The following is a 21798-nucleotide window of genomic DNA, read 5'->3' on the forward strand; positions in this document are numbered from 1 at the left end:
AAGAAAGACATATTTCAAAACTCAGTTTGCTTTCTTTAAAAATCACAAAAAAAGTAAAAAGGGATTACTATCTGGAAGTACTGGAAAGTGTATGAAAGACATGAAACACCGAGTATTTGCTGAAGGCAGCTATCTTGGATGTGAAGTCATACTTTGCTATTATTAAAGTCTAATTTTCCTGGACAGTCAACCAGCACTAGTGGTGTTAAAACACCGTGCATCAGGTAGTTTTGGTTAAGCAGAAAAAATGAAGGGGCAGTTTTAAGCAGAATGTTTACGGCAGGGTGACAAATCTGTGTTATAGTAAAATGTTTCCCTGCTAGATCTGTGCCATAAAGATTCTTCTCAAGAAATAAGTCAGAGACATTTTCTAAACTTTACTGGCAAAACAAAGTTAAAATAAACACTGAGAACAATTAGTCGCTTAATACAAAACCAGTCTAACTAGATGAAATATAATCCCTAAGGGGTAAGATTACAGTTTAAAGTAAGCCCCTAATAAACGCTTCACATTTTTATGGCAACTAATTACTGGCAGTCTGCTCCAGAACAAAGCTCTTAGTGGCATCAGCAGCATTGCTTTGCTTATAACAGCAGCACGATCACATCAGTGTAGCATTGTTCTGATTCTGTGTAGCATTACATAACAGCCCTAACACAAGTCTGATTCGATTAGTGCTGTGTGCTTTTAGTGGCTTGGTCTTTCTTTAATTTAATGGCACTCACTGGAAATGGTGGCAAGTTGTCCATTAAAAGGTGAACTGCACACATCTTTCATTGCAATTACTAAGGCCACGGTCCTGCAAAAGATGTCGCTCTAATATCCTTGGGACCACCATGGCTAGGCTATAACAACACTGTATGCTGCAAAGATATGCACGTGCTTAATATTAGGCATTGTGAGTGGTCACACTGAGTTCAGTGTGCCTATTCGCAGGGAATGTAAAGAGGACCAAAAATATTTCATAAGATTCTTACAAGGATATCCATGGATCCCCGTATCTTTAATTTTTAACATAATTTGTATAACTTAAGAAGGGACAAAAGTGAGTACAATGGCAAGTTGCTCATATATTGAATCAGTGGTCAAATTTCAAGCACTTTTGTAGTTACATTAAAAATCATTGATTCAAGAACCAGGGATCCACCCCTTCTTCCATTAGAGTCAATGGCAAAACTTACAATGACGTCAACAGCAGCAGGGTAGGGCCACCAGCATGCTGACTTACAGCTGCCTGTGGCTCAGTATAATCAAGCCTAGGGTAGGAGAGGCCGTATTCTAGCTGCAGCACCTGCACCGTGCCACAGGCATGCAGAATACCTCCAGTCGTGTGGGAATGGCTGAAGCACCATCCATTGAGTGGGAGCAGCATTAACTCCTCATTTCCTTCCTTCTCCTTTTGGAGAGGCTCATGCAATTGTGGGCATTAGCTTTATGCAGCTCCTGCACTTCGGCAGAGGCAGTGCCTGGGGAGGTCATGTGGGGTAATGCCCCCCGCCCAGGGACTGAGCATGTTCAGAAACATCTGCGGAAGCCTCTGCCCTCAGTCTGCAGAGGTTTAGCTCAATCTGGCCCTTACCAGTTATGCATATTTCAGTAATTTAAATTATTGTCCACAGAAATCTGCTCGGATTTACACCTGCTTCTGATTGATCTTGTATATTGCCAAGAAACCCGTCTTCACACCTGAAAACAATACAACTTGCCAAGGCTAATAACAGTAGTAAAACACCCCCATCATACCAACTCCCCCTTTGCCCAAAACTGCAGTTGTCTTTTATTCATCTCTCATTTTATAAAGAGCTCACAAGGCTCACATCTTCTGCATCCTTAATTCAATAAACTCAAACCATGTGGTGCTAATTCAATCATGTCTTGTATTTTGTAAGTTAATTGCTCATATGCTGCCACTTTACTGTGTCTAAAAATCAGTCTTTTTGCTATGGCTGTCTTTCCATTTCCTAAATAGTAGAATACTGAATATATAGTAGATAGTTATTCCACTTACATCAGTTGGCGAAGAATTAATTCAGTTTTGCAGGTGTCCAAAATAATTTATGGTTAAATTCAAAGTGTGGATTTTTTAACACCATCATCATCTGCTTCGGTGATTTTTGTATAAAGTTTAAATATTATTCCACTGATCTGAAGGACACTGAACATTTAATCCTGTTTCTCAGCCCTCTTGACAGCAATTTATGCTATTAGTCCTAGCAGAAGATAATATATTTTTACTCCCAGTGTGGCACACTTGATCCTTTGAAATTCAGATACCAGATTTGATGGACCCATTTGAGGATACTGAGTCAGACCATATATTAGCTGTTGGACCCTTTTGTTTGTACTTCAGCCAAACAGCACTTCTCAAATATATATAAATCTGGCACATCCTTAATACACCAGTTATTTCTTTCTGTTGCCCACTGAGCTTGAGTGTTGGTCCATTATTGGCCAGCAAATCAGTAACAGCATTAGCACATTACAGCAGCCCCACATACAGCATCAAAGAACCAGGGCTGGTGCAAATCACTGTTTCTCCATTGAATGCAATGAAGCAAGGCCAGTTTACATGAGCTAAGGATCTGGCCCATTCAGTGGAAAAATAAAGCTCCTAAAGGCTCATTCTCTGTGAAATGTAGGGCTAGTCTAACTAGAAGTACTACAGCACTGTTGTAGTGGGTCTGGTGAAGATGCTCTATGCCAACAAGAGCGGGTTCTCCCGTCAGCATAATAAACCACCTCCACAAAAGGCCGTAGCTGTAAGAAGCTGTCCACACCCGCGCTTAGGTCAGCGTAACTTATGTTGCTCGGAAGGGTGGCTTATTCACACCTCTAAGTGACATAAGTTATACCGATATAACCTATAGTGTAGACAAGCTCTTAGTCTTTAAATAACAAGATCTTTACAGTAAAAAAAAATTTATAGAATGAATGTAACTAATAAAGAGCTGGGCTTAACACTGCTAGACCTACTGCTGCTACTGATTTACAGAGCTAATGAGAAGGAAATGCTGAGAGGAAAGGCTCTTCCGCTAATTGCGTATTTGTTCATGATGGAGACACTAGGGACGAATGCCTCATGATCTGTGCTTCTGAGGGCAACTGATAAATCAGATATAATCAGCATGGACACCTGATCTTCATTTATTGTCAAAAAGAATTCACTCAGCAGCAAGTGGATTTAATAGTCATGACAGAGAGGCTCAAAACCTCCAATTCTGTGAAGGGAACCATTGGGACAGGCTCCGTATAGGCTCAGGGATCCATCAATGTAATATAAATGGATCGGGAATGAAGAGCACTGATTGAAACAGGATCTCCAAAAATTTCCCCACGTAACAGAGCTACAGTCATCATTAAGAATTCAGCATTTGCCAACCAGCACCAGACATATCTCCTATTCTACGTACAGGAGAATATTTTAGATGCCTCTGTGCCTCATGGTGACTCTTCAAGTGGCGATTAGTATCACTCTTCATGCAGGTACCGCTTGGCTCCCAGCATTGGGAAAATAGAAGGGAACTGGGGGAGTGCTGGGCTGGGGCTGCCTTCAGCCCTAAAGGGGGCATCTCTGGGCAGAATGAGCCTAGCTCCCTCTTTTCTGTTCACCTGGACAGCTCTACTGAGGAAATGCTGCCTTCATCTAGTAAATGGGAGTAGCAAGGAGATCTCCCCCCCCTCCCCAAGGCCTCGAGAGAAAGCATTCCTTTCCCAGGTATAGTGACCCTGTAGAACCTCTGTTCAAGCAGTGCACTGCCTCGCCCTCTCAAGCAGACCAGGCTTGTAAGAGAGATAATTGAACCCTTTTGTGCAGAGTTCTGAAAGTGGAAGTTCATAGTATCAGTCCAGTGCGTAATTTTACAGATGAGGCATAAAGGTGGGAGCAGATAGTTGCCGCTGTTGAACAATATAAGGGCTGGTTAAATTGAATGGGAGATTTAACATGGAGATGGAGGACGCTTGCAGCCCGGGAAATTGCATGTTATTTCAAGCAACAGGAGCAGTGCAAAAGAGGCACAAAACCAGAAGTTAGACAAACAAAAGTCACATTAAGGAGGGAAGATGTTCTTAGTCTTCCTCTTCTTCGTGTTCTATCTCTGTATGCTTTCACAACCAAACAAAATCTTTGAACCAGATTGGTCAAGCTGGTCTCTCACATTACACGCACAAATTGTGCACATACAAATCAAAGAGTGCAGTTACTAACAGTTAGGTAGTTAGGCTGGCATACTTCTCAAGTGTACCTCATTTCAGCGCCAAAGGCCTCTATATTCCACATAAATGTGGTGCCCCTTCACTTTTATTGTTGAAAATTATTTACAGAAATAATAAAGAATCATATAACTAAGGTTATAGAAGTTTATTTGCTCTAAAATAATGAATCTTACTGCATTTTAAGTTTCTTGTATAACAGACATTTTTGTACCTCTTACTTTATTTTGGGTTTTGACTCACGTTGCACATTAAGGTGTTCGAAGGTTGAGACACATATAGTTAGGAGCACAATTATCCAAATGATGAAAAGTGTTAAATCTTCATGCCAAACATTAGAGTTCAGTGTGAAATTTAGGCCTTGAGAGTCCAACAAAATAACCAACCAAGGAAATTCAACATCAGTCGGCAATTCCCAGCCTATCCTCACTCTATTATACATAGGACATCACATCATAAATTTATACAAAAATCACTCACTACTCCAAGAGACTTGAAACAACAGGGTGAGATTAGTACAGCCTTATCTCAGAGTTATCTTGCTTTTGTCATTTTTGGTTAGATCATTAATGCTATTTTTAAAATACCATTTTTAATATTATAACAAAGTTGGTCTCCTTTTAATGGAAAGTGAACACAAATTTTGTTCATGGTATTTATATTTTATTTCTGTTGCCATGATTGATTCACTTATTTTAATATATTGGTTTTAAATTTCTTGGAATGTTGATCAAGTTTTTAATCTAATTTGAAATGTATCCTTGCAGTGTTTTTATCCAAATCAGATTGTAGATAACATTTGCTCTTGCATTTGTCTTGACAATATGCACTCTTGTAGTTTAAAAAACAACAGCACTGTGAGATGTCTTCGCTGTTATAAGCTAACTTTTAAAAAGTTTTGCAAACACAGATTTTACCTTTAACATGGGACAGAACTGTTATGTCCTGGGATGAGACACTTTCTTGCCTCTCTCGGGACAAATGCTAAGTATATCCCCCAGTCCATCCTAGAAAATAAAACTTAGCTTTTATATATGATGCAGGACATACTTAAACACTGACATTTTCCAATGAAACTGAACAACATGATGTTAAAATCTCTCTTCAATACAACTTCAGGGAGTAGCGCGTGTGTGTGTGCATACACGAGCACACATATGCACACTTGAATGACAGTTTACTTATTCCCTGTAGCAATGAATAAGATTATGGCAAAAGATTCAAGGAGCAGCAAAAGAAAAAGTAATGAGATAGATTTGGGGTACCTAGATGCAGAGTACCAGGAGATGGATCTGGAAACACAGTTCCACAGAAACAATAAGGCAGACAAGAAATAAATAGGTCCCTCTGAGCAAAGATGTACCTAAAAATTTGAGAAAGATTCCCACAATGCATCTGGATTCATGCCAGTGTAAGTCATACTAGGGTGGGGGATAAAGGGGAGTTTTTAATCCCGTCTGGTTGTTAGTCCACATAAGATGATAAATGTATTCAACAGCTGCCAGCTAGAGGAGATATCCTGTAAACTCAAGCCATAAGAATAGCTTGCTTTTAATTTTGTAGGTCTCAGGCCTAACTTCTCACTAAGCCTAAGCGGGGTAAAAGTAAATGTACAATTGTAAAACTTGGGTGCCAGTATTATAATGACCCTGCTTGGGCCAACAGCAGGGTTTAAACTCAGGGCAGACAGCATTAAAGGCATGAGCATCAACTACTTGAGCTTATTAAGGGCTTGTCTACACTACAAAATTAGGTCGACTTAAGTTAGGTTGACCTACAGCCACCATAGTAATTGAATCGGCTGTTGGTGTCCACACTACCCTCCTTCTGCCAGTCATTTGCATCCTCACCAGGATCACTTGCACCAACTGACGTGGGGCATTGTGGGGCACTGACAGCCGGAGTGTGGGACACTGACAGCTGGAGCGCCACAGCTCCAGGGCAGACAGCAGAAGCTACCAGAAGATAGCAGAAACCAGAGACGAAATGTGAAAGAGTAGCAAGAAACTGACAAGAATGTCAATTTCACTGCTGATGAGCAGCTCCCTGCTGCGAAACTGAGTCAGGCACTGGGCTCACAGCTAGAGCTCTCAGCCCTGGGGAGTGGGGTTCCTACTGTGAGCCCCGTGCCAGGTTCACAGCTTGGGTTATCAGCCCCGAGGCTGGTGGGGGGCAGGAGAGCTCCCACTGTGAGCCCCAAACCAGGCTGACATCTTGGGCGATCCTAATTCAAACCTTTTATAATTTGGCCAGATTTGGGCCGTTTTTTAATGGGGATGGCAATCCTGACACAAAGCCCACCCTCTCCCAGATTTCAAGTCCCTATTTTGACTGAAATTTTTCAAAAACATTCAGCCTGAAATGGATACCCCGCATGGAAAATTTAAGTCCAAATAGCTAAAACTTGACAAAATTATAAGCAACGGAAAACAGAGTCTTATGGGAAGTGTCAAGCATTTTTAATGATAGGCGGAGCTACCAGCCCTGCCTGTAAAACTATACAAACTGATGTAATCTGACCAGCTCATCTCTACTTGAAAAAAGTTTTTTTTAAAATGTCTTTGATTCTAACTCTCCCCTATTTAAAGTCCTTCCACTTTTAAGGTATGGGAAGCTGAACCTGGATTTGGCCAAAAATGATTTACAATTCATAGTAACTTTAGCTGTTAAACATCTTGGATTGATCAAACTAAACCAGTAAGTAAAAGAATATTTTTGATGAATCCCAGATATTTTAATATAGCACTACCTCTTAGGCTAACTGGATCATGATGGGGAATGAATCAAAGATAAATGTTTTAAAATTAGAGCTAAATGGGTTTAAATTTGGTGACTTGGAAGTGGTGGTGATGGTTGCTGTGTGTCAGAATGGGTTAACAATTATCTAAGAGAGATATCACATCAGGCTGGCATGATCTACCTTTGATAAACCCATGTTTTGCATTTTATCCTATTGTTCATTGACCTCCAGACATTTATTATTCTTTCCTTCAAAATTTGTTCTAAAGCCTTGCATGCTATTGAGATCAGGCTAACGAGTCTGTAGTTGCCTGTATCACTTTTCCCTCCCCTTTCTTAAATATAGTTATATTTGCTCTTCTCCAGTCATATGGTAACCCCCCTCAAATTGATATATTTGTTAAAAATCCTTACTACTGGACTTGCAATTCATGTGCCACTTCTTTCAATATTCTGGATGGAGATAATCCAGTACCCCCAACTCGAGAGCATTAAAGGCTTTGATTTTTGCTATCACCTCAAATGAGTTTATTTCTATTTCAATACACTCACTCCCATTAGCCATCCTGCCTTTGCCCCCCCTCCCACCCCATTCTACATTATCATCCTTATTGAAGATTGAAGCAAAGTACCGATAGTCTCGCCCAACACCACACAGGAAGTCTGTGGCAGAGTCAACAATAGAACCCAGCACTTACGAATTCTAGTGGTTAAGACATAGATCGTCGAATAAGAACACCCTTTCTCTTCTTGCAACCCTCTGCCTCATTCACTATCCATTCTGGGCACTGAATAAGACAGGAGTCTTGTAGAACAAATGAGTATATGATTATGTATTATGTACACACAAGGCAGGGAACTAAAATGAAGTGAACGCTAAAAAGGCTACGTCTACACTACACAGCTTTTAGCAACATGTCTGTGTCGCTATGCCCATGCCGCTAAAAGTCCTGCAGTGTAGCCGCTGTTTGTCAGCTCTCGGGTAGAATTAGTGGGGGAAGCAAAAGTGGATGGGAATCTGGGAGACAGTGACCATGAGTTGGTTGAGTTCAGGATCCTGACGCAGGGAAGAAAGGTAAGCAGCAGGATACGGACCCTGGACTTCAGAAAAGCAGACTTCGACTCCCTCAGGGAACGGATGGCTAGGATACCCTGGGGAACTAACTTGAAGGGGAAAGGAGTCCAGGAGAGCTGGCTGTATTTCAAGGAATCCCTGTTGAGGTTACAGGGACAAACCATCTCGATGAGTCGAAAAAATAGTAAATATGGCAGGCGACCAGCTTGGCTTAATGATGAAATCCTAGCGGATCTTAAACATAAAAAAGAAGCTTACAAGAAGTGTAAGGTTGGACATATAACCAGGGAAGAGTATAAAAATATTGCTCGGGCATGTAGGAATGATATCAGGAGGGCCAAATCGCACCTGGAGCTGCAGCTAGCCAGAGATGTTAAGAGTAACAAGAAGGGTTTCTTCAGGTATGTTGGCAACAAGAAGAAAGCCAAGGAAAGTGTGGGCCCCTTACTGAATGAGCCTAGCGACAGAGGATGTGGAAAAAGCTAATGTACTCAATGCTTTTTTTGCCTCTGTTTTCACTAACAAGGTCAGCTCCCAGACTGCTGCGCTGGGCATCACAAAATGGGGAAGAGATGGCCAGCCCTCTGTGGAGATAGAGGTGGTTAGGGACTATTTAGAAAAGCTGGACGTGCACAAGTCCATGGGGCCGGACGAGTTGCATCCGAGAGTGCTGAAGGAATTGGCGGCTGTGATTGCAGAGCCATTGGCCATTATCTTTGAAAACTCGTGGCGAACCAGGGAAGTCCCGGATGACTGGAAAAAGGCTAATGTAGTGCCAATCTTTAAAAAAGGGAAGAAGGAGGATCCTGGGAACTACAGGCCAGTCAGCCTCACCTCAGTCCCTGGAAAAATCATGGAGCAGGTCCTCAAAGAATCAATCCTGCAGCACTTGCATGAGAGGAAAGTGATCAGGAACAACCAGCATGGATTCACCAAGGGAAGGTCATGCCTGACTAATCTAATCGCCTTTTATGATGAGATTACTAGTTCTGTGGATGAAGGGAAAGCAGTGGATGTATTGTTTCTTGACTTTAGCAAAGCTTTTGACACGGTCTCCCACAGTATTCTTGTCAGCAAGTTAAGGAAGTATGGGCTGGATGAATGCACTATAAGGTGGGTAGAAAGCTGGCTAGATTGTCGGGCTCAACGGGTAGTGATCAATGGCTCCATGTCTAGTTGGCAGCCGGTATCAAGTGGAGTGCCCCAAGGGTCGGTCCTGGGGCCGGTTTTGTTCAATATCTTCATAAATGATCTGGAGGATGGTGTGGATTGCACTCTCAGCAAATTTGCGGATGATACTAAACTGGGAGGAGTGGTAGATACGCTGGAGGGGAGGGATAGGATACAGAAGGACCTAGACAAATTGGAGGATTGGGCCAAAAGAAATCTGATGAGGTTCAATAAGGATAAGTGCAGGGTCCTGCACTTAGGACGGAAGAACCCAATGCACAGCTACAGACTAGGGACTGAATGGCTAGGCAGCAGTTCTGCGGAAAAGGACCTAGGGGTGACAGTGGACGAGAAGCTGGATATGAGTCAGCAGTGTGCCCTTGTTGCCAAGAAGGCCAATGGTATTTTGGGATGTATAAGTAGGGGCATAGCGAGCAGATCGAGGGATGTGATCGTTCCCCTCTATTCGACATTGGTGAGGCCTCATCTGGAGTACTGTGTCCAGTTTTGGGCCCCACACTTCAAGAAGGATGTGGATAAATTGGAGAGAGTCCAGCGAAGGGTAACAAAAATGATTAGGGGTCTGGAACACATGACTTATGAGGAGAGGCTGAGGGAGCTGGGATTGTTTAGCCTGCAGAAGAGAAGAATGAGGGGGGATTTGATAGCTGCTTTCAACTACCTGAAAGGGGGTTCCAAAGAGGATGGCTCTAGACTGTTCTCAATGGTAGCAGATGACAGAACGAGGAGTAATGGTCTCAAGTTGCAGTGGGGGAGGTTTAGATTGGATATTAGGAAAAACTTTTTCACTAAAAGGGTGGTGAAACACTGGAATACGTTACCTAGGGAGGTGGTAGAATCTCCTTCTTTAGAGGTTTTTAAGGTCAGGCTTGACAAAGCCCTGGCTGGGATGATTTAACTGGGAATTGGTCCTGCTTCGAGCGGGGGTTGGACTAGATGACCTTCTGGGGTCCCTTCCAACCCTGATATTCTATGATTCTATGATTCTCCCGCTGACAAAAAACTTCCACCGTTTGTGTTGTCAGTCGGAGAGCGCTCCTGCCGACAACGCGCTGTTCACACTGGTGCTTGTCGCAGCAAAACTTTTGTCTTTAGGGGTGGAGGGGTGTTAACACCTTGGAAAGACAAAAGTTTTATCGTTCAATTGCCAGTATAGACACAGCCTAAGATGAGTAGCTGAGTTATTTTAGAGATCACAACCCCTAACAGCCACAGGTAAAAATAATTATCTTCATATCAAAATGCAAGTTTAAAAATCCAGGTAAATTTGGGACTTAGATACTTTTGAAAAATTTACCCATTACCTCTATCAAACAGTTGTACTCCAGAACTGATTTTAAGGCACTTATTTTCATACTTTACTAATCTGTGCCAAGGAAAATAATATTAAGAGTCAAGACTTGTCATGGCAAAAAATATAACTGGGTTCAAAAAAGATGTAGATAAGCTCATGGAGGATAGGTCCATCTATTAGCCGAGATGGTCAGGGTGCAACCCCATGCTCAGGGTGACCCTAAACCTCTAATTACCGAAGCCAGGAGGGGAAGATGGGGGTGGATCACTTCAACAGCCCTCTTCTGTACACTCCCCCTGAAGCTGTGGTACTGGCCACTGAATGAAGGCAGGATACTGTACCAAATAGACCATTGGTCTAACTCAGTATGGCAGTTTTTATGGTCTAGGAAACTGTCAAGCAAAAGCTTTTATTTACCGTGCCCTCAAAAGTAGGGACAGCACTCACTTAATATTTTACTGTATAAGTTGGAAAAGTAAAGTATTTTTGGGTTGATATATTAAAGCATTTTCCTGTCTAATATGAGAAACATAGGAATGACCATCAAAACAGATTACCCCTCAGGCTCGTATATTTGGCTTTTCTAAAAAAAAGCCCACCACATCCTTCATCCTCAGGATGCATTTGGGTGTGTATAAAAAGCAAACACAGATGAATCAGATTAATAATACTGGAGCATGTCAGCATCAGATCATGTAAATATCAGAGCTTGCCAATGTTAGGCCACATTCAAAGTGAGAACATAAGGCTTACATTACAGCAACCATCCTCAGAACAGACACAAATCTAGGATGTGTCAAAAGTCTATTCAGCATCAGTTTTCATAGAGTACGCCATCCCATGATCAGAGAGTGCATCATCCCACGTCAGTATCACCAATGGAGATCAAAGGCATACCCCCTGGGAGAGAATCTTACCCAGCTCAGAATATGGCTTAATGTACATCATTTTTAAATCCTTCATAGAACTGTTCTTGTGTTAAACATTTCCTCACTTCCCAAAGGTCTAATTTCATATCCACAAGTTGAGATTGATTTTTGATGGAATAAAACTTTGTTTTTGAGCCTATGCCAAAGTTTAGTGATGAGGGAGCTCATTGGGAATACGGGAGCTCATTGGGACAATTTTCAAATGTCTCATCCTTCACTTTATACAATTTTATTTCTTGTCATTTAACGTATTTGAAAGCCAGAAAAAAACAAATGTCAGAAACACTGAAGTAACATCTAATCTACCCATCAAACTTCTTAAACCATCCCCATTATTATGATATCTGGTAAAGTTTTGAGGGGGGAGTAGAGGTGATAAGGAATAAAATTATAAAATGAACCATTGCTTTTTTTTTCCAATTCTCTGAATATTTTTCAAAATATTTTCCAATTTGAATATTTTTCAAAATATCTTTACTACCATTTCAATGTAAATGAAAATATGTCCATTTAAAACCAAACAAAATGAAAACAACTTTAGATGTAGATATATATATATTAAAGTGTTGACTTAAACACAAGAAGTTATTCCCATCAATTGAAAACTGATCTAAACAAAATAACTGTGAAAAGATGAAATTTTGAAGGTGTTTCTATTGCACTGGATTTGAAACAGACTCAAATTACACTTCATATATATATATATATATATATATATATATATATATATATATATATATATATATATATATATAATATGTATTTACTAACTATAATGTACATATATGTGTATATATGTATAAACACAGATAAAATCCATATATTTATTTACCGGTGATTTAATATTGAATTATTCATTTCTAAATCAGTTCTGAACAAAATGAGCATAGACTAATGTTTTGTTCATCAAGAAGTGAAGGTCACTTATCCATAATCAAGATTTTTCACATACCCCTCTGCACCCCCACCCCCTGAGCACATTCTGAGGGTGTGGCTATAAAATGGGGCATAGCAGTGGTTTCTGCCTCCACCATTCCTTCCACCACTAATGCCAAGCCAGTAGGAAATAGAACTCCTCAAAAGAGGGGAAGGAAGGTGGGGAATATGAATATACAGAGTCCATCTCCGTTACAGGTAAAAGGACCTTCATATCTTTGAGTGTACTCTGCATATTCACCACTCTTGGGATATTTTACTCAGTAGTGTACATATTAATTCAGATGAAGGGTAAGGAGTCCTAACTAAACAAAGACTGAAGCACTGATCTACCAAACTGCATCTGACCTGACTGTACTATCTAACAGATAATATTTACAAAAAGAAAAGGAGGACTTGTGGCACCTTGGAGACTAACAAATCTATTTGAGCATAAGGTTTCATGAGCTACAGCTCACTTCATCGGATGCATTCAGTGGAAAATTCAGTGGAGAGATTTATATAAATATAGAACATGAAACAATGGGTGTTACCATACACACTGTAACAAGAGTGATCACTTAAGGTGAGCTATTACCAGCCGGAGAGCGGGGGGGGGGGAAAAACTTTTGTAGTGATAATCAAGGTGGGCCATTTCCAGCAGTTGACAAGAACGTCTGAGGAACAGTGTTGGGGGGGGAAATAAACATGGGGAAATAGTTTTACTTTGTGTAATGACCCATCCACTCCCAGTCTTTATTCAAGCCTAAGTTAATTGTATCTAGTTTGCAAAATAATTCCAATTCAGCAGTCTCTCCTTGGAGTCTGTTTTTGAAGTTTTTTTGTTGAAAAATTGCAACTTTTAGGTCTGTAACTGAGTGATCAAAGAGATTGAAGTGTTCTCCGACTGGTTTTTGAATGTTATAATTCTTGACATCTGATTTGTGTCCATTTATTCTTTTACGTAGAGACTGTCCAGTTTGACCAATGTACATGGCAGAGGGGCATTGCTGGCACATGATGGCATATATCACATTGGTAGATGTGCAGGTGAACGAGCCTCTGATAGTGTGGCTGATGTGATTAGGCCCTATGATGGTGTCCCCTGAATAGATATGTGGACACAGTTGGCAACAGGCTTTGTTGCAAGGATAGGTTCCTGGGTTAGTGGTTCTGTTGTGTGGTTGCTGGTGAGTATTTGCTTCAGGTTGGGGGGCTGTCTGTAAGCAACGACAGGCCTGTCTCCCAAAATCTGTGAGAGTGATTGGTCGTCCTTCAGGATAGGTTGTAGATCCTTGATGATGCATTGGAGAGGTTTTAGTTGGGGGCTGAAGGTGATGGCTAGTGGCGATCTGTTATTTTCACCTACTAGAGAACAGGCCCAACAAAGAAAATAACAGAACGCCACTAGCTCTCTGTTCATGTGAGAAGGACCAGGGAAGTAAGTGGGTTTTGGAATAAGCCCCCTAACAAGCATCTTTGTGACTTAGAGCATTAAACCACTCTAGATAGGACAAAGAAGGAATAATGGAACCTAGCGTCACCATTCAGAAGCAATTCCTTAGAATGTACTTATCTAGCTTCCTCAGTTCCAAAATTGGACGAGTCCTCCATCTTTTTTTGGAATTAGGAAATAGTGGGAATAGAATCCTCGATTCCTGAGATTTATGGAAACATCCTCTATTTCTCTGCTAACAGAAAAGTGATTTCTGTTCTTAACACAAACAAATGAAAGTGAAGGGAAAGTTGGTTTGAAGAGCGGGTGTCAAACTGGATGGTGTAACTGTTCCTCATAGTGTCCATGCTCTTCTGCTTAGATGCCTGGTAAAATACCCAGATCCATAGACTTCTTCAGAACTGCACAAAGAGATTGCTTGGTGGATTTCAAGTTCCACTCCATGCATCCCTGATCTACCAGCTCACAATCCAAAGAATATGATAAGTCCACAGACAAGTGTTCAGTCTTAGTTTTTTTATTCCTTGGAACCAGAGGCCCTGGTTCTATGGAAGTTCCAGGCGTTGATGCTTTATCTTCCAGGCCTGTTTTCCTTGACACCAGTACTGGGTCAGATGATTTTGTTACCAAGTGCTCATTCTCTTTAGAACTGGAGGTTGGTGCCAAGGCAGACAGTTAATGTTGAAAAGGCTTCCTGGAACCAGCAGGGCTCAAAGCTGATCCAGGCTTCTTGTTTTTACCTTTCAGGGCCATAGAAACCTTGCATCCAGAAGTTCTTCTTGATCAGGCTTAATTGTAGAAAGAGAGCTTGGAGTCTGTTCTGCCTCTCTTTTCTGGCTCGTGGTGTGAAAATGCTGCAGATCAAACAATTGGAAGGAGAATGTCCTTCTACTAAACACTTTAGGCAGTGAGCATAGGCGTCCGAATCTGGGAAAACTGATGAACTGATGAACGCGTATCTCTTAAATCCATGCTTTCCTCTTTTCAGATTCATCCATAAGAACAACAAGAACTAACACTAACATTAAAATATATCTAACACTATCTATAAAACAACGAATAAGACACTATAACTATCTGAAGAATTTTGATCCATAGAAGAATCATATCCATCCGTGTCAACAACTGGAAGGACCCAGAGGTGGTAATTGCTACACATCCCCTTTCATGAACATGCCCTCAGAACATGCTCAGTGACTGAGAAAGGGGGTAGAGAGGGGCGAGTGAGCAATTGACTAGGCACTTCTACTAGCACTCAGCCCAGCAGAAGAGTCTGTCCTATCTCGGGGACTCTCTTTCTGCCCCACCACCCCCACAAACATGATACAGTTCTGCGTTGATCTGGAAGCTTACTTTCGCCATCTCCGACTCAAAGAATACTTTCAAGATAACACTGAACAGCACACTGATACACAAGTACCCTCCCACAAACAGCACAAGAAGAAGAACACCACATGGACTCCTCCTGAGGGTCGAAATGATAGTCTGGACCTATACATAGAATGCTTCCGCTGATGTGTACAGGCAGAAATTGTGGAAAAACAACATCACTTGCCTCATAACCTAAGACTGCAGAACGCAATGCCACCCACAGCCTCAGAAACAACCCTGACATTATAATCAAAGAGGCTGATAAAGGAGGTGCTATTGTCATCATGATAGGTCTGACTACCAAAAGGAGGCTGCCAGACAACTCTCCAATACCAAATTCTACAGGCCACTTTCCGCAGATCCCACTGAGGAATACACTAAGAAACTGCACCATTTACTCAGGACACTCCCTACGCTAATGCCGGAACAAATCAACGTACCCTTAGAGCTCCAACAGGGGTTATTCTATCTACTACCCAAGATCCACAAACCCGGAAACCCTGGACGCCCCATCATCTTGGGCATTGGTACTCTCACTGAAGGACTGTCTGGATATTTGGACTCTCTACTCAGACCCTACGCCACCAGCACTCCCAGCTATCTCCGTGACACCACTGATTTCCTGAGAAAACTACAATGCATTGGTGATCTTCCAGAAAACACCATCCTAGCCACAATGTAGAGGCTCTCTACACAAACATCCCACACACAGATGGAATACAAGCTGTCAGGAACAGTATCCCTGATGATGCCACAGCACAATTGGTTGCTGAGCTCTGTAACTTTATCCTCACACACAATTATTTCAAATTTGGTGAGAATACATACCTCTAGACCAATGGCACTGCTATGGGCACCCACATGGCCCCACAATATGCCAACATTTTTATGGCTGACCTGGAACAAACGCTTCCTCAGCTCTCGTCCACTCACGGCCCTTCTCTACCTATGTTACATTGATGGCATCTTCATCATCTGGACCCATGAGAAGGAAACCCTGGAAGAATTCCACCATGATTTCAACAGCTTCCACCCCACCATCAACCTCAGCCTGGACCAATCTACATGGGAGGTTCACTTCCTAGACACCACGGTGCAAATAAGTGAGGGTCACATTAACACCACTGTATACCGGAAACCCACTGACTGTTATGCCTACCTTCATGCCTCCAGCTTCCACCCTGGACACACCACACGATCCATTGTCTATAGCCAAGCGCTGAGGTACAACTGCATTTGCTCCAACCCCTCAGACAGAGACCAACACCTACAAGATCTTCACCAAGAATTCTCAAAACTATGATACCCACATGAGGAAATAAGGAAACAGATCAACAGAGCCAGACGTGTACCCAGAAGCCTCCTGCTGCAAGACAAGCCCAAGAAAGAAACCAACAGAACTCCACTGGCCATCACATACAGTCCTCAGCTAAAACCTTTCCAAAACATCATCAGTGATCTACAGCCCATCCTTGACAACAATCCCTCACTTTCACAGGTCTTGGGAGGTAGGCCAGTCCTCACCCACAGACAACCTGCCAACCTGAAGCATATTCTCACCAGCAACTACACACCGCACCAGAGTAACTCTAACTCAGGAATCATAGAATATCAGGGTTGGAAGGGACCTCAGGAGGTCATCTAGTCCAACCCCCTGCTCAAAGCTGGACCAATCCCCAATTTTTGCCCCAGATCCCTAAATGGCCCCCTCAAGGATTGAACTCACAACCCTGGGTTTAGCAGGCCAATGCTCAAACCACGAGCTATCCCTCCCCCACATGGAACCAACCCATACAACAAACCTCGATGCCAACTCTGCCGACACCATCACAGGACCTAACCAGATCAGCCGCACCATCACCGGTTCATTCATCTGCACGTCCACCAATGTAATATACACCATCATGTGCCAGCAATGCCCCTCTGCTACGTACATCGGCCAAACTGGACAGTCCCTAAATAAAAGGATAAATGGACACAAATCAGATATTAGGAATGGCAATATACAAAAACCTGTAGGAGAACACTTCAACCTCCCTGGACACGCACTAGCAGATTTAAAGGTAGCCATCCTGCAGCAAAAAAACTTCAGGACCAGACTTCAAAGAGAAACTGCTGAGCTTCAGTTCATTCGCAAATTTGACACCATCAGCTCAGGATTAAACAAAGACTGAATGGTTAGCCAGCTACAAAAGCAGTTTCTCCTCCCTTGCTGTTCACACCTCAACTGCTAGAAGAGGGCCTCATCCTCCCTGATTGAATTAACCTCGTTATCCCTAGCCTGATTCTTGCTTGCATATTTATACCTGCCTCTGGAAATTTCCACTATGTGCATCCAACGAAGTGGGTATTCACCCATGAAAGCTCATGCTCCAATACGTCTGTTAGTCTATAAGTTGCCACAGGACTCTTTGCCACTTCTAGTAGAACATTGCACAGTTCAACAGCCCTGGTCAACACATATCCCAAGAGCGGAAATATGCAGAGGACACTTGAAAAAGAAAAATACTTATCTATATTCAGACATTTCTATTCCAAATGAAATATTCTAAAATACTAACCAGTGATTGTGAACATTAACAATAATACTTGTTTTTTCATAACATTAATTTTCTAAATCTAACAAACACTAACACGGATCTGGATTTTGAATTCTATGGTGAAGTACAATTATCTTAATTCCTGATGTTTACAACTTTTTAACTTTTTTTCACAACTACAAATTTCTCCTAAAAAAAAAAAATGCCTGCTTGGCTTCTGGCCAGCTAACCAATGAAACGCTAATCAAGATGCCAATAACTTGATTGCATAAATCAGTGGTGTCCAACTTGTGGCCCTTAAGGGAGACTGTTAAGAAGAAAATGTAGATTTGAGAATGAACTGAAAATGTGTCCCTTGCACCTCACTCTGTGACTGTGCAGAGTCTGGATCTTCCCTGTCACTACATGGAGGAGACAGGGGTCACTAAGTCCAGGATTGTAAAAGGTATTTAGGTGTTACGGTACTTGGCGTTGCAATGCCTAACTGATTTGGGAGCCTACATTTCATTTTTAAAAGGAATTTAGGCACTTAGGAGTCTATATCCTAACAGCTATCAATGGGATTTAGGTTCCAAAGTTCCTAAATCCTGTTTGAAAATAAGATTTAGGCTCCTAAATCAATTAGGCATCACAATGCTGAATGCAACAACACACAAATACCTTTAAAAACCTGGGCTTTCTTCTCCAGTGGTCTCCCACTACTTCCCTGGAGACCTAAGAGGTGTTGCACTAGTGTGAATAGGGAGTGCTCAGAGCCACTGGTGTCTTCCCTGCTGCAGCTGCTCCCTCACCAGTTTCCCCACTGTCCACCTTCTGGAGGAAAGATAGTAGTTCTGGTTGCTCCACTGTCTGCTTCCCTGCTGATCTGCAGGATCCCCAGACAGAGCAGAATATATGAACCTGCCCAAGCTAGGAAAGTGCCTAAAAAAGGATGACTCCCTTCACCCATGCCGCAACCCAGGAGAGAGGGGAAAAGAGGAGAAGTTGAGACCAAACAACGAGTTGAGGCTTCCTGATTCTCTGACCCAGCCAAGGTTACAGGAGTTTGGGCAGACTTCCCCACACCAGGGAAATCCTAAGTGTGGATTCCTAAGTAAGGAAGCTGTGGGAATGGATGCCAGAGCAAACAAAGGGAACAGAGCAGGACAGAATGCCTGCAGGACAGAACTTGGATCTTTCCGGAATAAATGTTCGACCATCCTGCTGAAAAGGCTGAGCTCCCCAGCATGAACGGATTAACTATGATAGTGATTCAGAGAAAAATCCTGCTTGGTGACTATTGCAAATCCCCATGTGCATGTTTTTAAACTTTGAAACTTCAGGGTTGTGATTTACAATGAACACAATGTTAGCAAAAAATGTTTTCAAGGGCATTCTTGGTTTGAAGAAACCGGATCTATGACCCACATTCAGTGGAGCTGTTCACTTACTGACCCTGGTGTCACATTACTGCCGATAACCATCTTCCCCAAACAAGACCACAAGTTTGGTAATAAAACAGTCTACACTGTGATCCCCATCAGCACAGATGAAAGACCAGAAGCTATAATTACATTATATTCTATTTGTAGACTTTAGGCTTGCAACAACAAACAATAAAAAACTAATTTCAAAAGGTGAATACTTATAGGGAAGAGCTCTAAGCACACTTGTGGCGGTATTAGACAACAAGCCTGTGCAAAGCATTCAATTTACTGCATGTTACAGAGATATGTACATGCCTGTGTACCTAGAGGAAAGAACCACCTAGTGCTCTGTGCAAGCCACAACCTGAGGTCATGAAAACTGCTGATTGTCAAAGTACTTCTCAGATCCCTACCAATCCCCTGAAGTATATGCGAGTGGCAGTGACATTTTGAGCAGTGATGTGGATATCAATTTGAAGGTTCAAAATGAAGGAATACTAAATATAATGGCAGGCATGCAACTGTCAAGGTTCCCTCCCCACTCTGAACTCTGGGATACAGATGTGGGGACACGCATGAAAGACCCCCCCTACACTTATATTCCACCAGCTTAGGTTAAAAACTTTTGAAACTTCCTTTCCTTGTCCTTGGATGGTATTGCTACCACCACCAACTGATTTAAACAAACATTCAGGGAGGGGCCACTTGGAGCCCTATCCCGCCAAGCCCCTTCACCCCCTTTCTTGGGGTGTGGACCAAATCCCTGGTTTTTAGGACACTGAAAATCAATCAGGTTCTTAAAAGAAGAATTTTATTTAAAAAAAAGTAAAAGAATCACACCTGCAAAATCAGGATAGAAGGGTAAATAAAAAGATTTAAAACACAGCGGATTCCCCTCTGACTGCTTCCCAGTTACAAAACAGGAATAAAATTACCTCCTAGCATAGGGAAAATTCACAAGCTAAAACAAAAGATAATCTAATGCATTTCCTTGCTATTACTTACAATTTCTGTAATTTTAGATATATCATTTCAGGATCTTTTTAGGAGCTGGTTTACCTGCTTGGTCTCTCTCTTTGTCCCGAGAGGGAACCAACAAAGAGAGCACAAACAAAACCTTTCCCTCACCCACCCACCCCAGATTTGAAAGTATCTTCTTTTCCCACTGATCCTTCTAGTCAGGTGCCAACTAGGTTAATTGAACTGATTAAGCCCTTACAGGTAAGGGGATTCTGTACCTCTGGCCAGGAGGGATTTTATGTTACTGCATACATAAGGGTTGTTACCCTTCCCTTTATATTTATGATACATACCCCAGATCACAAAAGGCGCTGGACAGCCTGTTCCACGCTGGCCGTGATTTCTTCCTGGAGCTTTAGGAGAAAACAGAGTTAATAAGACACATGCACCTTTAGATATACTACCGATTATATAAAAACTAACAATATTTCCTACATTTCAAGGACGATTTTAACCAGTTGATTCTGGGAAATTTTCACAGGAGAGTGCATCAGCCACTTTGTTAGAAGCTCCTGAAATGTGTTGTATTTCAAAATCAAGATCTTGGAGAGCTAAACTCCACCGAAGAAGTTTTTTGTTATTTTCCTTGACAATATGAAGCCACTTCAGCACAGCGTGGTCGGTTTGCAGGTGGAAACACCATCCCCAAGCGTATGTACGTAGCTTTTCGAGAGCGTAGACAATGGCGTAACGTTCCTTTTCGGTGATTGACCAGCGGCTTTCCCTCTCAGATAGTTTTTTGCTGAGATACACGATAGGATGGAATTCTTGATCTGGTCCTTCCTGCATTAAAACTGCTCCCACACCATGCTCGGATGCATCTGTGGTTACTAGGAAAGGTTTGTCAAAGTCTGGGGCCCTTAGCACAGGGTCAGACATGAGTGTCGCTTTAAGCTGGTTAAAGGCCTTCTGACACTCTTCAGTCCACTGAACAGCATTTGGCTGTTTCTTTTTGGTCAGGTCTGTCAGTGGGGCAGCGATTTGGCTGTAGTGTAGTACAAATTGCCTGTAATATTCAGCCAAGCCTAAGAAGGATTGGACCTGTTTCTTTGACTTTGGGACAGGCCACTTTTGGATATCATTCACTTTGGCCTGTAGGAGGTTGATAGTTCCTTGACCCACCTGGTATCCAACGTAAGTCACTCCGTTTAGGCCTATTTGACACTTTTTAGCTTTAATAGTTAGTCCTGGCTCCCTTATGCACCCAAAGACTTTCCGGAGATGCTCCAGGTGTTCTGCCCAGGAATCAGAAAATAGGGCCACATCGTCAAAATAGATGACTGCAGATTCTCCCAGTCCTGCTAGGAGACCATCTACAAGTTTCTGGAAGGTGGCTGGTGCATTTCGCAGCCCGAAAGGGAGCATATTAAATTCATACAGCCCTACATGCGTGATGAAGGCTGACCTTTCCTTGGCAGATTCATCTAGTGGTACCTGCCAGTACCCCTTGATTAAGTCCAAGGTAGAGATGAACTGGGCCCATCCCAGTTTCTCTAATAGTTCATCTGTGCGTGGCAATGGATAGTTGTCTGGACGAGTCACAGAATTTAGCTTACGGTAGTCCACGCAAAAGCATATTTCCCCATCCGGTTTGGGAACTAGAACCACTGTTAGAGGGGTGGATTACTGCCCATCCCAACAACTGCCCA

The 21798-nt window shown here is 42.2% G+C and overlaps 1 protein-coding gene across 1 annotated transcript in view; it reads right to left on the reverse strand.

Annotated features, from left to right (window-relative positions):
• The window catches only part of LOC144930191 (uncharacterized), a 155636-nt gene extending 134828 nt beyond the window's left edge, over positions 1-20808 (reverse strand). Inside the window, exons 1-3 of the mRNA XM_078851431.1 lie at positions 20585-20808; positions 20443-20502; positions 16986-17138 (exon numbers count right to left, since the gene is read on the reverse strand). Of these exons, the coding sequence (XP_078707557.1) occupies positions 16986-17138; positions 20443-20502; positions 20585-20640 (269 nt within the window). The 5' untranslated portion in view covers positions 20641-20808. The remainder of the gene's footprint in view (positions 1-16985; positions 17139-20442; positions 20503-20584) is intronic.
• Between the last annotated feature and the right edge of the window lie 990 nt (positions 20809-21798).

Source organism: Lepidochelys kempii, chromosome 2 (genome assembly GCF_965140285.1).
Source record: "Lepidochelys kempii isolate rLepKem1 chromosome 2, rLepKem1.hap1, whole genome shotgun sequence".
Classification (NCBI taxonomy): domain Eukaryota; kingdom Metazoa; phylum Chordata; order Testudines; family Cheloniidae; genus Lepidochelys; species Lepidochelys kempii.